Raw genomic sequence first — 14,950 nt, 5'->3', positions numbered from 1 at the left:
GTAGATGAAACAGGTCAGCTTTTATTATAATGAACAAAAAACCTTCAGGGGTGTATTCACAGATTTCCTGTATCCACAGCAAATTTTAGGTATTCTGTGTTCTATTTTCAAAGTATAATTAGAACTGAAATGCATAACCTACTATATTCAGTAGCTTATTGCCAGCATTAAAGTGCTAGCTTGCACGATTAAGGATTGATGAACTTGCTAGCTTTGAGTAGCAACTAGTTATTGGTGAGGAACTGCAAGATTTTTTAGGCTAGTGGGTGTCAGAAAGAGCTGGCTCATCCAGCACACCAGTAGCTGCTGCTCAATGCTGCTGCTTGTAAGCTGCTGCTTCATAAGAAGAGCTTTTGAACAAGAAAGTTACGCAGTGAATTCTTATGTATGGTTGAATAAGTGGGGTTTTTTTTATTTTTTTTATTTTTAATCCTGAATGACTGCTAGTCCCCAACAGACTTCAAAATAGGCTTTTCTTTCAACATCTTTTTGTACCCTTTCAGTGTTTATTTTACAGAGCTGAGTTGCACTGCACCTTTACTATTCTTGCCAGACTTCTAACAACCAGGGCTCTGCAGCACAAGAATATTGATGCAACTGCTGCTGGAGTGAAAAATAATCAAAGGGACCCAGGCGTCACTGAGCTGCTTGAGTTTTTAAACATTATTTCCAGTCAGTCTTGGACCAATGCCTTAATCTTTTTTAATAACATAGAAGGAGCTGTTGGGATTGGTAGGCACTATCTGGCATACAGCCTTTGAATTTCTGCAATCACTCTTCATGAAACCCATATGCTATTGTCTAACAGGTAGAGCATGAAGCAGTGCACAGTATTTCACCTCTCTCTTCAAATAAGAAGAAAAAGTAAAGTAGTTCCTCATGTAGATATAAGCATCCATTTCAGCTCTGTATGAAGAGATAAGTCAGCAGGGTGAGTAGACATGCTCCTAATTCACAGTACAGGAGATGGAGAACTGCTGTGTCTTCACTGGGGAGAGGGACACATAAGCCCCTAAGTCCTGAAGATGTGAAGTGTGGACACACAAAGGCTGGCAAATGAACACATGAGTTGACAGACTTCCCCCTAGCCTCCTTCCAAGTCTCCAGGGATAGAAAGGAAATACTTAAAAGACTGTTAAATAACCTTAGGCAAGTATCATCTGAATTAATAGGCTAAGCCTTATCTTGCTGTGTTCTGTTCACTCACTGTAGGTTGCCCATCCTCAGCTCTTTCTAGAAATCAGGCTAGATGGGAGGACATTATGGTTCCATTCCTGCCAAGATGTGTTTGGCACTTAATAGTTCACTAAGTGCCATTAGTTTGAGGTTTGGGTGCACCTTTAGCATCAGCATCAGACCTCACAGAGTTTGGAGCATGTAAGATTTTCTTCTGAGGCATTCTTCTAATACTCACTATAAAATGTGCAAGAGCTGGAGGCAGTTACTGAACTTCATAGAGGAAAGTGTCTCTCATTTGTGAAAGCAAGGTAGTAATTATATTATTTACAATAAATCAAGTTCATCTAGAGCAAAAAGAGAAAAACCCAAAGCAACTGGTGTTAGATTTTAATGCTAGACCTCTTGCCTAGAAGATCCTTGGATTTGTGGTCTTACTCAAATGTCAGTTATTTATAAGTGTATCTCACAGTACAAAATACTGTGGCAAAAGGAATGAGGTGGAAGTTCATGTACTGCATATGGAACATTTCCACAGTTCTTTAAGTGTAAACTTAGATGCTTTTATTTTAAACCGAAAAACTGCATGAATGTGTTTGTATTTTTTTTTTTTTTAATCAATAAGCAAACCAACATGCATAAATGCACAAAATGCATGTACTGCACTGTCTTTAGTGGTGTTTTTTGTTTTTTTTTTTTTTTAAAAAAGGTTTCTGCTCCCATCTCCCACAGCTGACTATACCATATATAAAGTCCTAGGTTAGTTTCCAGCAACTGAAATTGATGTACAGAAGAAAAATTACTTATACGTTTAGGAAATGTACCAAGTCACTGTCTAGGTTAAGAGCTAATAGCCTTGCATATCAAGCACTAAACAGTAAAGCAAAAAAAAAAAAAAAAAAATCACAACAAAAAACCAAAGCCCACTATTTTAAAGGTTCCAGTAGGTAAGTCTGCTTTTAGCAACTAATCTCCATCATCTGGGAAAGACCCAACAATCTACAGATTTGCAAAACAAACACAGCATCTCTGTGCACAGTATCTACTCTGTGTGCAGGTCAGCCTCCAGTTGTAAACACATATACTCAACCTTGAAAACTTGTGGATGTGAGAGATTCATGTTATGAACCTTTCTCTTTAAATATTTCCAGGAAAGCATAGAAGGATATCTGCACTAGATAAGCCAGAGAGAAACCTGGCAAACCCAGGATACACTTAGATCATATTTTTGCTGTAACTTACTGCTTACTCAACTTCAATTTTTCACGTTTTCTACTTCACACACCACACTTTACACACTTCACAGCACCACATCCAAATGGTTTTTAAACACATCCAGGGATGGTGACTCAACCACCTCCCTGAGGAGCCTATTCCACTGCTTAACAACCCTTTTTGTAAAGAAGCTTTTCCTAATATCCAACTTAAACTTACCCTGGCACAACTTGAAGCCATTTCCCCTCATCCTGTCACCAGTGAGCAGAGACCAACCCTGCTCTCTCTGCAATCACCTTTCAGATATTGGAAGAGAGCAATACGGTCTCTCCTCAGCCTCCTCTTCCCAGACTGAACAGCCCCAGTTCCTTCAGTCTCTCCTCATAGGACACATTCTCCAAGCCCTTCACAAGCCTTGTTGCCCTTCTTTGGACCTGCTCCAGCACCTCAATGTCCTCTGTGCACTGAGGCGCCCAAAACTGAACGCGGTACTCGAGGTGAGGCCTCACCAGTGCCGAGTACAGGGGCAGGGTGACTTCCCTAGTCCTGCTCACCACAGCATCCCTGATACAAGCCAGGATGCCATTGGCCTTCTTGGCCTGGGCATGCTGCTGGGCTTATATACAGCCAACAGTCCATCAGTACACCAAGGTCTCTTTCCATCAGACAGCTTTCTAGCCACTCCTCCCCAAGCCCGTAGGGTTGCCTGGGGTTGTTGTGATCAAAATAAAGGACTCAAAGCTTAACCCTACTGAAACTCATACACTTTACCTTGGCCCATTGATCCAGCCTATCCAGATCTTTCTGTGGCAACTTTCTCCCCTCTGGCAGACCAGCACTCCTTCCCAGCACCTAACAGCCCCATGAATTTAGTTTAATAGGAATTATAGCACTGTAACAGCAGCAGGACCAGTGCAATGAAGAAGATGTTACAAAAAGAAGAATACTCACCCACCTCTGAAGATCTAGGCTCACAGAAGGACTCCCCAAAGGAGAGATCTCCAGCAAGACATCCTTCCTCAGTAGCAGTCAGCTCTTAAATGAGGTCTAAGGGGTGGAGCACATCATTACCTTCACCTGTGCTTCCAGGGCTGACCAGCTGCTCAATCAGTGGCTCAGGTCATGACTCAGCAGTCCCCATACAGTCACTATGGCAGGCTTATTACTAGGTTACCTCTCCTGATTCAAATTGATACTTTAGTTGCACATTGATAACTTTCTAGAGACACAGTAGCATTTAAATACCAGGAGAAAATCCTGTATGATAAATCACCTTCAGAAACCACCACTGGAGATCAAGAAACTAGAAACTGAAGTTTAGTGACATAACAGTACCCATTTGCTTCACCTTTGTTCTAGAGATTAAAAAAACATATCTAGACAAAAACATCTAGACCTGCTGGTTCACTCATGCAACAGACTTTACAATCTAGTCAAGATTGTAATAATTTCATTCGTGGAATTGTTTCATCTCAAGATGCAAATCAGCTTCAGTGTATATAAGCAGATAGATCTGTTTCTGAGCACATTACTTGATGCAGCATTTGAACAGCATTGCTAGTGAAGAGATTGGCAGGCATACCGTAAGCTTAATTATTCAGACATTTAAAACACTATAACATAACCTTACCCTGCCTTTGAGCTACAAAGGTGCTTTTCAACTCTTTACCAAGAGGATTATCAGTTACAGAAAAGCTAATCTTTCATTCCTCTCTCAAATTATTACTCCAAATAAAGAAATAAAAGGAGACAAACCTGCTCGTTTCCAGCAGAAAAGTGCACATTCAGTACTGCGTACTGCAACAGCATTCAGGAGCACAATCTCAAGAACCACATAGCTGAAATGAGCTTCTAACTCAAAAGAAGTACAGCTATCAGTAGAATAAGCAATCTGTACACTAAACACCAACAGCATTCACTCATTACCAACTTTAGCAGCAGGTGGGACCCACAGAGGGCAGGGAAGGGTGATTATAAGGTGGTCTGATGGCCTTGGGGAGAGCAGCCCAGGTGACCCCAGGCTGGCAATCAAGGTGTGGGTGGAACCGTGGGTTTGTTTCTGCACCACCTGTGCTGTTGCTAAGTGAGTGCAGCCTGGTTTTCCTCCCAGCCTCAAGATGACTTTTCCAGCTGCCTTATACTCTACTACGTAATGCTGGATACTGCTTTGGTGCTCTCAGAGACATAAATGTCAGTGGCACCACACCTTTAATGTTCTGATAGTTGCTGGGTATCTCCCGTTCAGACTGCATAATGGTTGTTAGTGACACCCAAAGGGCAACCACAGTACCTCACAGTTGTTTGAAACAGGTTTTGCTTAAGGAAGAGTGTACAGTATTGTTCTTAAAGTGGAGGTAAACGTACACGAGCAAAGCAACTCTGTGCAGAACAAATTCCTTGAGCTCCTTTTCTACAGATTACAAACAGGGACTCCTTCCTTATCCTAGTGAATGATCTCTCAAAAAAATGCATGTCTTCAAGTTTACCTTACAGTGTGTTCTTTCACTGTGTACACATGAATAGGTATGAAAAGACAGGGAACTGCAGGATGTAAAATGATCCATTACTCAAATGATTTGAAAGAGTAACAGCAGAATTGTTTAAATAAGTATGCATCCAATAAGTCAAGGTGTAAAGCATTTACAATACATTGCAAGTGTTTAGCTCAAATGTGCTTGAAAATAACTCAAGAATGAAATGTCATCCATGTATTTGGTGATATTTTACAGTAAGGCTACATGGAACCTTCCTTGGAGTTATTATCAAAGAGCATAATTGGAACTGTGATCCCACGGGCTGAGTCCACCTCTATTTAGGATTTGTGACAGACATTTTTCAGTAGTATTTTAGAGCATCCAGTGTATGCTTAATAAAGCAGCCAACCAATTCTTTCTTGATGTGCAGGTGCACTTTCAGTTTATTCAAGTGTGTGGTAATCAGAACTGGCAGCGATTTAGAAGTATTAAAATTCTGTTGTACTGGATTTAATTTATTTGCTGTCACTCTTTTTACAGTTCAATATATCTTCATTATGGCCATGTCATGTTTCTTGCTTAAAGCATATTTGGTCTAATCCTACTATTTTAGGGAATAATGTATGATTATTATACTATTATTATTAAAGCCCTTTGGGTATTTGTTTACCCATGTTAATGTGTATCACTGCACTGCTCTGTATCTGTTCACCCTGCAGTATGATTAGATTTGTCTTGTCTCAAACAAAATAGCATTACTAAGCACACAAGGATGTAATAAGCTTCTTAGCTACTGCAGCCATCTAGGCAGGGCACTGGTCTGCTTCCCCGTGTCGTGGTGCTCTGTGCATCAATCTGTTTCAGGTATTCTATTTCCCAAAAACTGTGCCTAGTATTTTGGTGAATTTTTTCCTTGTGTATGCTGTCTTACCTGAATATTACTGCTATGGAACTAGCAGCACTAATACGGCTGCTTCAGTCGCACATTTTATTTAGCTGACAAAACATTACTCACAGGGAATAATTTGCCTAGAGACAAACATGGAGACATTCTTTGATCTACAGCTACGTATGCATTTGAAAGTCAGTAGACAAGGAGTTTTGTTCAGAGGTAACTTTCATGCTGATGCTTTGAAATAATACTGGCTCAGCGTTTAGCACAACTGTTGGTACAGAATTGTATTTGTCCAGCCTTACAGTGATGGTGGCATTTAGGCTCTCTTCTTTTATACATAATGGGGAAACAGAGAAAAAAGGAAGTGGGATGTCATTAACCATAAAAAATCAGGTTGGCTTTCCAGATTTCTAACAGTGAAACAGTGTCAGGAAAACTCTTTCTTGGCAGACGTGGGACGTGCAGTCCCTGTACCAGGTGCTGCTGTTCTGTGACTTGTGTCACCCTTGAGAAATTCTGCCCATGAGGACTTTGCTCCTGAGAAGAAAAAGAGCATTCCCTGGTTTAAACAACTCATTTTTTTTCTCAAATACGTTCCTATATTTTCTCTTCTACATTTATTCAGAAGCCTGAAGCTGCACTGCCAGCTTTCTGTACATGTGCTTGGCCCAAAAAGAGGGAGATACCCTAAGGAATATCCCATGAACGGAGAATCCTAGAGACAGTGCTGGATATTTCTTTTCCAATCAGAGGTGCCATTAGGACTGCTGCAATTTTGTCCAGTGCTGAGCAAAACACATGTTAAAATTCTGACTTTGGTTTGTGAACTATTTCAACATTTCGGTATCTGTTTCATTTTGCACGAAACATCTGCATTGAAATAAAGTCATCATCTTAATTTAAGTCAGTGGTGTGACTGCTGTTTAATGGTATTTGAAATGCCTTACTTACATCTAAGTTGATCTTTTATTATAATTAAACACCTCAATGTTTTTATATTAATCTCATATATATTAAATTAAAATAGGAAATTTCAACTACAGTATCCTCATATACCTCAGTATCAATAATGAATATTGATTGCATATAAATAACTACACAGAACAGGTTCATGACAAATGACTGCTTGTCACAAAATAACAGAGAAAATGCTACATACTGTTTCATATTTTAAAGCATTATGCATTTTTGTTAAGATTTTCTGAATGTATTTATTCTTCCCCATACAACTTTCGGTTGAAACTTAAATAATTCTTTTCAGATGAAATAACATTTTCTGATGAAAATTTTCCGACTATCCTTGCAGCACTGACTTGAAATCTCCTTTGTTTTTAAGCTTTTCAGAAGACAAAAGGATTTTAAGTCCTTTCTCTTTTTTACAGGTGTGCAATGGTATAGAACAGCCAAGGAAGCAGCAGCGTTCTGACCTCAATGGCCCAGTTGACAATAATAACACACCTGAGGTAGGTGCTTTAGGCCATCCTGCTGGTTGAGCTTCCACGAGGGAAAGCAGTTACCAAACTGTCAGTTTTCTCCCTCTCACAAACACATTTCATAAACTCTTTCTTTTCCTGAACTGACAATAAATTCTATGACTGTGTGTTCGGATCTTTAAACCAAATCCATGAATCACTTGCTACCACATTCATTTTATTTAACCATCCACAGTATATACTTAAGCCTAGAATTTTCTGATGACACAAAGAAGAGAGAGAACACTTCAGAAGTTCTTTTTGTATTACTGAAGAGTAAAAGCAACATCAAAAAGAAGTTGGCTTATCCTTGTTTTCTTTTCCCCTAAAATGCCAGACTTTGAAACCAGAGGACTGCTTAATTCTCACAGTTCTTTCAATAATCCCTAATACGAAGCACCTCATTCAGTTCTGAGGGCTCAAATGATTCAGTTTTTTTAGTGGCCTCTGGGGTGAACATGTCCCTGTTCAGTCAGCTGTGAAAAAGGCACGGTGATAGGCAGAGCTGCTCTTGTCTCTCAAGAGTGGAGCGCACAAGGCATCTAGGAATGCACAATGAGGTTATGCTTGAGGCTAGACACAATCAAGTAAAATTCAGACTTAAAAGCAGCAGTGAGTTTTCTCACAAACATACAACGTATTTAGCCTGTTACTTTACTGAGGAGACAGATTTCTGAAGCCTTTTCTCATAACAGAGAAATCAGCCCCTTTCCTGGAAACAGCAGTGCCTGAGGAGGCCAACATAAGCCAAGCAAAGGGCAGGACTTGATCTGTTTATTTAGAGTATAGACAGTAGTGGTAGGCTTAGGTAGAGTGCAATCAGAGACATTCATTCATTCACTGACTAAGATTCTTGTTTTGTGAAATACTGTTAAATGTTCTTAACTGTAAATTTGGGATATTACGTAGTGTGATCCGGTGGATGAGTTACTGGACTGGGATTGGAATCTGTGGTTTTCATTGCTCATTTTGCAGCTGACTTCATTTTTTTCCTCACACCCCCTTATTTTTTGTACGATAGAACCTGCTTAAATACTTCAAGATTCCAGGTAAACAGAGCTATGTAACAGGCTGGGTTAATTACTATGATGCAATGTGTTTCACTGTTGCAAATAATGGCTATGCAAAAGTTATACAGAGAAAATTGTTTGTTTGTGTGTTTGTTTTAAATAATAGTCAGCTGTTTGTAATATGAATTCACTTCAGTTTGTGAAAATTATTTCATTACATTTATACCATGTATTATTTTTATTTTTCAACAGTCAAAGAAAGTGTCCTCATTTCCAAGTTTTGTTGATGGTAAGTTTTGCATCATCCATAGTTAAAGTATTAAAAACCAATTTATTTTATAGATCAAAATTCTAAAAAAAAAGTCAAACCCAAGAGAAGCAGCTCCAAAGTGCAAAGAATAAACTAAAACCTATTTCTGTTCAGAATACACTGTGTATGGAAATAATTAATATTTAATTTAATATTAAATAAGGTATAAGAATAAGGTATATTCTTATACATACCTGTGACAATGAGAGCTAATGACGATGAGAGGGAGAAACGGAGCAATGGGCAAGAGTAAATGTAAGGATGGAGATAGCTACAAACCTGCAAGGAGAAAAAATGGCTGAAAACAGCGGGTCCTACCAGGTTGGAGATTTATGGAGGTAGAAGAGCAGCCCGTTCTGTATTGCTCTGCACAGAGGAAGGAGTCATGCAACTGAACTGTTCAGAGCCCCTGTGTCATTTTGACGTGACGCCTATATTGCACTTTGGGAATCTCAGTTGTAGGCACAAATGGGAGAGGATTTCCCAATCTGAGAAAAAATTAGGAGTACAAAATGGAGACAAGGAGAACCATAATCACCTCTTTGGTGATTTGGTTTGGTAGAACCACGTTTTCATGTGTTTCTTCAATTGTCTGTCAGTCAAAGAGTGATAATGATATTCAGTACAATCCCAGTCCACCTTCTTGTTTTAATAAATTGTCTTTTCTCCAAATGGAAAATAAGTAATAGCAGTGCAGGAGAAATTGAAGAGCTTTCTATGGGGAAAATATACCCAGCCCCACAGCTCTTTCTACAGAGGAAGTGTCTACATCATAAAGCAAGTGAAGGCAGTAGGAGGTTGCAAAGGATTTGACTCCTCTGCTCTGACACGCATTTCCCTACAATGTGAACCATAAATGAAGGATAAAAACTTTATTTCTGATGCCATTCCCAACTCAAGGAAAAGTTACTGTGGCTTAGAACAATATTAGAATGTTCCACGTGTTTTTCACCTATTCCCTGATCCTGTCAGCTTGACTAGCAGCTTCTAATCATTTCTTTGAAGAGCTAGAGCAAATGGAAAGTTCAGAGACAGCCCCATTTACACAATTGACATCTGACAGAAACTACACTCCATGCTTGGCATATACTGGCTAACAGGCCCTAAATAGAAGTAAATTAAATGCATTTCCCAAAGGCAGGAGAGACAAGACAGCAAGCTGATCCTTTGTAATAAGCGTCTACTGAGTGTATGGTGGACAATTATAAAGGCAGGGCAGCACTAATGGATCTTTAAAAAGTAAAAAAATTATCCCTAACAACACTGGCAGAAACAACTACGCCTTTTATTTTACTGGGGTAAAAAGGTTACATTTGTCTCTTTTTAAACCGGTCAGCTCTCCATTGGAAGGGGGTCAGTATACTCTTTTAGTAACATAGGAGTCTTTTTTAGTTCAGTCTTCCTGCTGTCTCTGATTTTTTTTCTCAGGTAGCACAGTGTGAGGGCATAAGCCATCCATCAGGCTTTTCCTATTGCAGGTATTACAGAGCACTAATAGAAATAAACGTAGCTCACTAGGAGCTTGTGAGCAGTGGGTTTGGACTTGATGATCCCCAGAGGTCTCTTCCAACCCCTGCAATTCTGTGATAGATAATCTCTGCTTTCTGAACCCAAAAACCATTCACAATTCTCATAATTAATTTGTATATTGTGTCTCAAAAAGCATGGGACACCTCTGTACACTGAAAAAGAATCTGCCAGCTAACATCCTTGTTCTTGATGGCACCATAACCATGTTCTGGTCATCATTCAGCTGTCGAGGCACTTAACATACAGTATGACTCCTCAGCTACAATAGCTGTATTTGTATCTCTGTACATTCATTATAGTTTTGCATATGAATTACAGACAAAAAAACAAATTAGATAGCTGGTGCAAAAAATATAGGAGATGTGTCTTTGCTATTGTAGTTATTTCGGTAGTTGTACCAATATGTGCTTGTAGGTAATTTGTGCAGTGTTCAGGAGTTTTGCTTTTTTCCCACCCTGTATTTATCCTGTCACCTTAAATCTCATTTCCCTTGCAGTGTCTCAACCAAGATGAAATAGCGAAATAAGCCAAAAGATGGAATTTGTAGGTAGACATTCTGCAAGGTGACATATGCTCTGTGGCCATTTATTCCTTACCAGAAGTCTTTCTGCTGCACTGCCACACATCCTGAGGTCGCAGTGACTTCACGGAGCACAATGGTTCTCAGCAGGCAGCTGATGGTGCTTCAGTGCTTTGAGTGCAATCCCTAATACTCTCTGAATCTTGGATTTACACGTTATTTTAGATAAATATAAAACATATGATCTCAAGACCTTATTAAATTCAGTTACGTTGCATTATTGATTTTTTTTCTTAAAAATAATTAATAAGTTAATTTAAACATTTTTAGAGTCTCCTGTTTTGGTTTAGAAATAATCAATATACTATTTTCTAGTATTACTAGTTCAGCAGAAAATCAAGTAATCTCTATTGTCTTCATATGGTACAGAAATTTTTCAGAAAAAGTTCTCTAACTTCTATAAATATCCACAGCCAACATAAAATTCCAGTCTTCATCATCCAAATGTCTTTCTCCTTCCCTTCCTTATCAGTAAGCCTTACACATACTTACAGCCAAGGGCACGCTTAAGTGCTCTGATGAGCTGGGATCTCAGCCAAGTCTGCATTTTTATATTCTTTAAACATCACAGATAGGGAAAGAAAATACTCAGGTAACCCAGTTTGACCCTGGCAATTTTCAATACTATTCCTTACACCCTTCCAACAGATGTCTTAACCTTTCTGACACTACCTTCCACCTCTCTCACGATGGGAAGCGTACGTTGGAAATGTTTTCTGCCCCGCATGCTTGTGATTTTGGTGGGTTTTGTTGTGGATTTTTTTTGTACTATCTGTTGATAAGCATTCTGTATGAGCTGTTATTTTATACTTAATGCAGCACAACTTGTTACTACTATAATAATTCTGCAACAAGCACTAATGCGAGCTCTATGAGGAAATGATGAGACGATATCTAACCAAAAGGAACAATTTTTGAAGAATCAAAATAAACAAAATTAGAATAACAGAACTGCTTAAAACCCCAGGGTTTTTGCATTTTCAAGAATTTTTTGGACAAACTTCTTAAAAATACTATTGCTGGCATCAAACTACCAAAATATGAGAAGAATTTGTTCTTTCCTTTGTAACGCTCATTAATTTCACAACCCCATAAGCTACACTGAGTTATTACTGTTTCATGCACTGAGCTGCCAATAGCATATGCATACAAACAGGTCTCTAAATTTGTCATTGAAAGGCCTTTGACACAGCCAGCAGTCACTTGGAAATCCAGACAAAAATGTCATATTCAAAGATCTGAAAGGGACAAATTTAACAAAAAAAGAGCTAACTTCACATTCTTGAAAACAATTAGAACTGAACACAGGCTTTCCTAAATTCAGCCAGAACTTTTGGGATGGGAAGGAAGTAATTTAGGGACCGAGATGTTTTAAATAGCCACTATCTTTTTTTCTTATTTTTGTTGACAAATTCTGCTAGGAGAGAGAATTCTGGTCCTTGCTTGATGCAGTACTATCTATATTAGAGTTTGTATCAAGCACTCCAGTTTTATTTGTCTTTATGCATACAAAATATTTCAATAACATGCATCTAAATTAACTGCCAGCAGAGGTTAGTTAAACTGATTTAAACATTATGTGGGTAAGTGTATTTCAGAGTTAACACAGCCCTGATTTAATTTAGCCTGATTTACTTAGCCTGAGAAGAGTGAAGGTAAACAAAATTAAAGCCACTTTAATTTTGAATGATGATATTGATGCAGGTATCTAATGAAATTTTGCTAACCAGCATTAAAATCACTTTTTTTTTTTCCTCTTTGCTATCTGTGAAGCAAGATATCAGTGTGATACACCATGGATATGTTTTTTGCTTGCTGAAAGAGGTACAGATTTACAAAACTACGTTTTAGGCCTGAGAGGATGTCTGAATGACATCATCATCAGAGCTACCATGTAAAATGCATCACTTGCCTGCTGAAAAATTTAATGGTGCACAGTTGTAAACAAATAAGATCAGAGATACAGTAAATGGAGTTTTGTTGGAATTATATATGTATTTTTTTAAATTATGTAATTCAAGGAATTATCACTGCAGGAACAAGGATCATTTTTTGAGATATTGAAAGACTTGATCTTAACGAAAAGCTTATGTGATGTTTTAAATTATTAGATTCAGAAGGATTTTGTTAAGGTTTTTCACATTTTTAATGGAAATTATCTGCTTGTCAAGTTGACAGAGCTGAAAGAAAATGTCTTTCAAAAAACTCTTGGGCATCAGAAAATATTTGCAGTCTAGGGATTTCAGATTCTGTCTGGAATGGCTGTTCTACTAAAGCTAGATGTAAAGTTTAAGAGGGTGATGAGCATAGTCCCAGTAAGAAGTAAATGCTGTCCTTTATTCTTGTCCCTGTCCCCTCTTCTTCATCTTTGGAAAGAAACAACTTGGGTAAGGTTCTAAGATTTACTCATAATTCACAAGTCACTCCATAATGAATATTAAGCATATGCAAAGGCATTTTGCTGAATGAGGTTTAATACTTAAGGAATACTAAGTTCCACTGTTTCCCTCTGTTTTACACTAATTTTTTCCTAATCTTTCCATGTGTTTCATTTCCATAACTGCCTTACGTGACTTCCCTGCTTTCAGGGGAAAATGCTGTATGACCTTGCAGGTGCTATTGCTCAGACTGTGAGGCTTTCATTCTGCTTTGTTCTGAGACGTGTTTCTCCAGCTCTCCATTTTATACAATTGGTACCAGACTAATGCCTATATTTTTCTATCTGTCCATGAATTTAGGCCTTATATATTACTATATGGCATCAAGATGCCTACTTACTGTTAGGTTTCATGCTGAAACAGAGCACATCTTTCTCCCAGACATGAATAGCCTTAATTCAGTTTCTCATCTCTATCCTCTTCTGAGACACAGTAACTGTAAACTTGCCATGTCAGTTCCAGGACCTTGCGAACCTGAAGACCTCATTGATGGAATCATCTTTGCAGCCAATTACCTGGGCTCTACACAGCTGCTCTCTGAGCGCAACCCTTCCAAAAACATAAGGATGATGCAGGCTCAAGAGGCAGTGAGCCGTGTTAAGGTAGGGGATTTTTATGGTTTGCAGAATACTCTCTGGTACTCTGACAGCTGATCTCTAAACATGATGAGATCCTCAGCTTCAAACCTAATCTGAAGTGCATTTCAGTGAGTACAGATCCAGAAGAATACACACCATAATTTTCCAGTGCTTGTCATGAAGAAACATACAGCTTCTGCTAGGAGCAAAATATAAATTACTCCATAGTCTATTCGAAATCGTTTGAAAGCTGTATGAAGAATTTATATATTAAAGACAAGCAGCAGACTGTAATTAGGAAATATTCCAATGACCAATGGATGTTCTGACTGTTTCCCACTGTGTCATTAATTCCTTTATTACAGATTGTGAAAATGACTGTTAGTATACTGAATTATTTTGAATTTTCAAACCTTTTAATTTCTATTTAGCCTTTTGTGAAGTCTGAAGCAATAACAATCCCAACCTGCCAGGTATAATTGACTACTTTGGATAGCCTCTGAAGGAACTTAAGTTACGTTCTGTATGACAATGACATTTTGGACATATGACTAATATTACTATAATATTAATAGAAAAACTCGAATTTAAAATAGTGCATGTACTATCAGTTTAGACTGCTGTATATTTAGTAGGATAAATGTTATGAGCAGCTGATAACAGACAACACTCTTTGGTATTTTTTTTTTGGTAATCAATCAACAACATGCATAATGCCATTAAATCCAATTATGCTCCAGAACAGCATAAGCTATAGACAGTCCCTTTCCTCTCGCACATCCTTCTCCCACTGGCCCCAGATTTTTAATTTTCAGCAGTCTGGATTCATAGCCAAAAGGTTTCCCTGATTTCACACGCTGTCTTTTCTCTTTTTTTGTGTGTACATCTGTCTGCATTCTTTTTTTATGCTACTCTTCAGAGGATGCAAAAGGCGGCTAAAATCAAGAAAAAAGCGGTGTGTAAACTGTTTTTCTTGAATTCTAATGTTTACTTCCATTTCTGTTGTATTTGTTCCTCACAGAGCATTGTGTCTTTCATTATGGATCCTCATAAAGTTGTCATTTTGATTTATTCTTTGTTAAGTAATAGAATACTGGATGGAATAAAATTAACTCATTTTCTTCATCGTTCACTTGTTAGAGTGCCTGTCTGATGCTGCTCTTCTGTTTAATATTTCTGATTTGTTTAGTCCAGATATACACTCAGTTTTCCAGGAGACTTTTAAAATGTAATCCTGATTTGTATTTTGCCAGCCAAAGCAATTAGGTCTGT

General features: G+C 38.2%; 2 protein-coding genes across 8 annotated transcripts in view; one reads left to right on the top strand and one right to left on the bottom strand.

Moving 5' to 3' along the window:
• The window catches only part of ENTREP2 (endosomal transmembrane epsin interactor 2), a 168,644-nt gene that overhangs the window by 27,467 nt on the left and 126,227 nt on the right, over nt 1–14,950 (bottom strand). The gene's annotated exons all lie outside the window — the stretch shown is intronic.
• APBA2 (amyloid beta precursor protein binding family A member 2) overlaps nt 1–14,950 on the top strand; it is a 90,315-nt gene that overhangs the window by 53,027 nt on the left and 22,338 nt on the right. For 4 of the 5 annotated variants that reach the window (XM_048956413.1, XM_048956414.1, XM_048956412.1 and 1 more), the window contains 4 exons: nt 7,143–7,223; nt 8,495–8,531; nt 13,557–13,702; nt 14,598–14,633. In XM_048956413.1, the coding sequence (XP_048812370.1) occupies nt 7,143–7,223; nt 8,495–8,531; nt 13,557–13,702; nt 14,598–14,633 (300 nt within the window). The remainder of the gene's footprint in view (nt 1–7,142; nt 7,224–8,494; nt 8,532–13,556; nt 13,703–14,597; nt 14,634–14,950) is intronic. The other variant, XM_048956416.1, reaches the window with a different exon arrangement.

Source organism: Lagopus muta, chromosome 10, assembly GCF_023343835.1.
Source record: "Lagopus muta isolate bLagMut1 chromosome 10, bLagMut1 primary, whole genome shotgun sequence".
Taxonomy (NCBI): domain Eukaryota; kingdom Metazoa; phylum Chordata; class Aves; order Galliformes; family Phasianidae; genus Lagopus; species Lagopus muta.
Note: the sequence above shows the minus strand (reverse complement) of the source record. Positions and strands in the feature narration are given on the sequence as shown.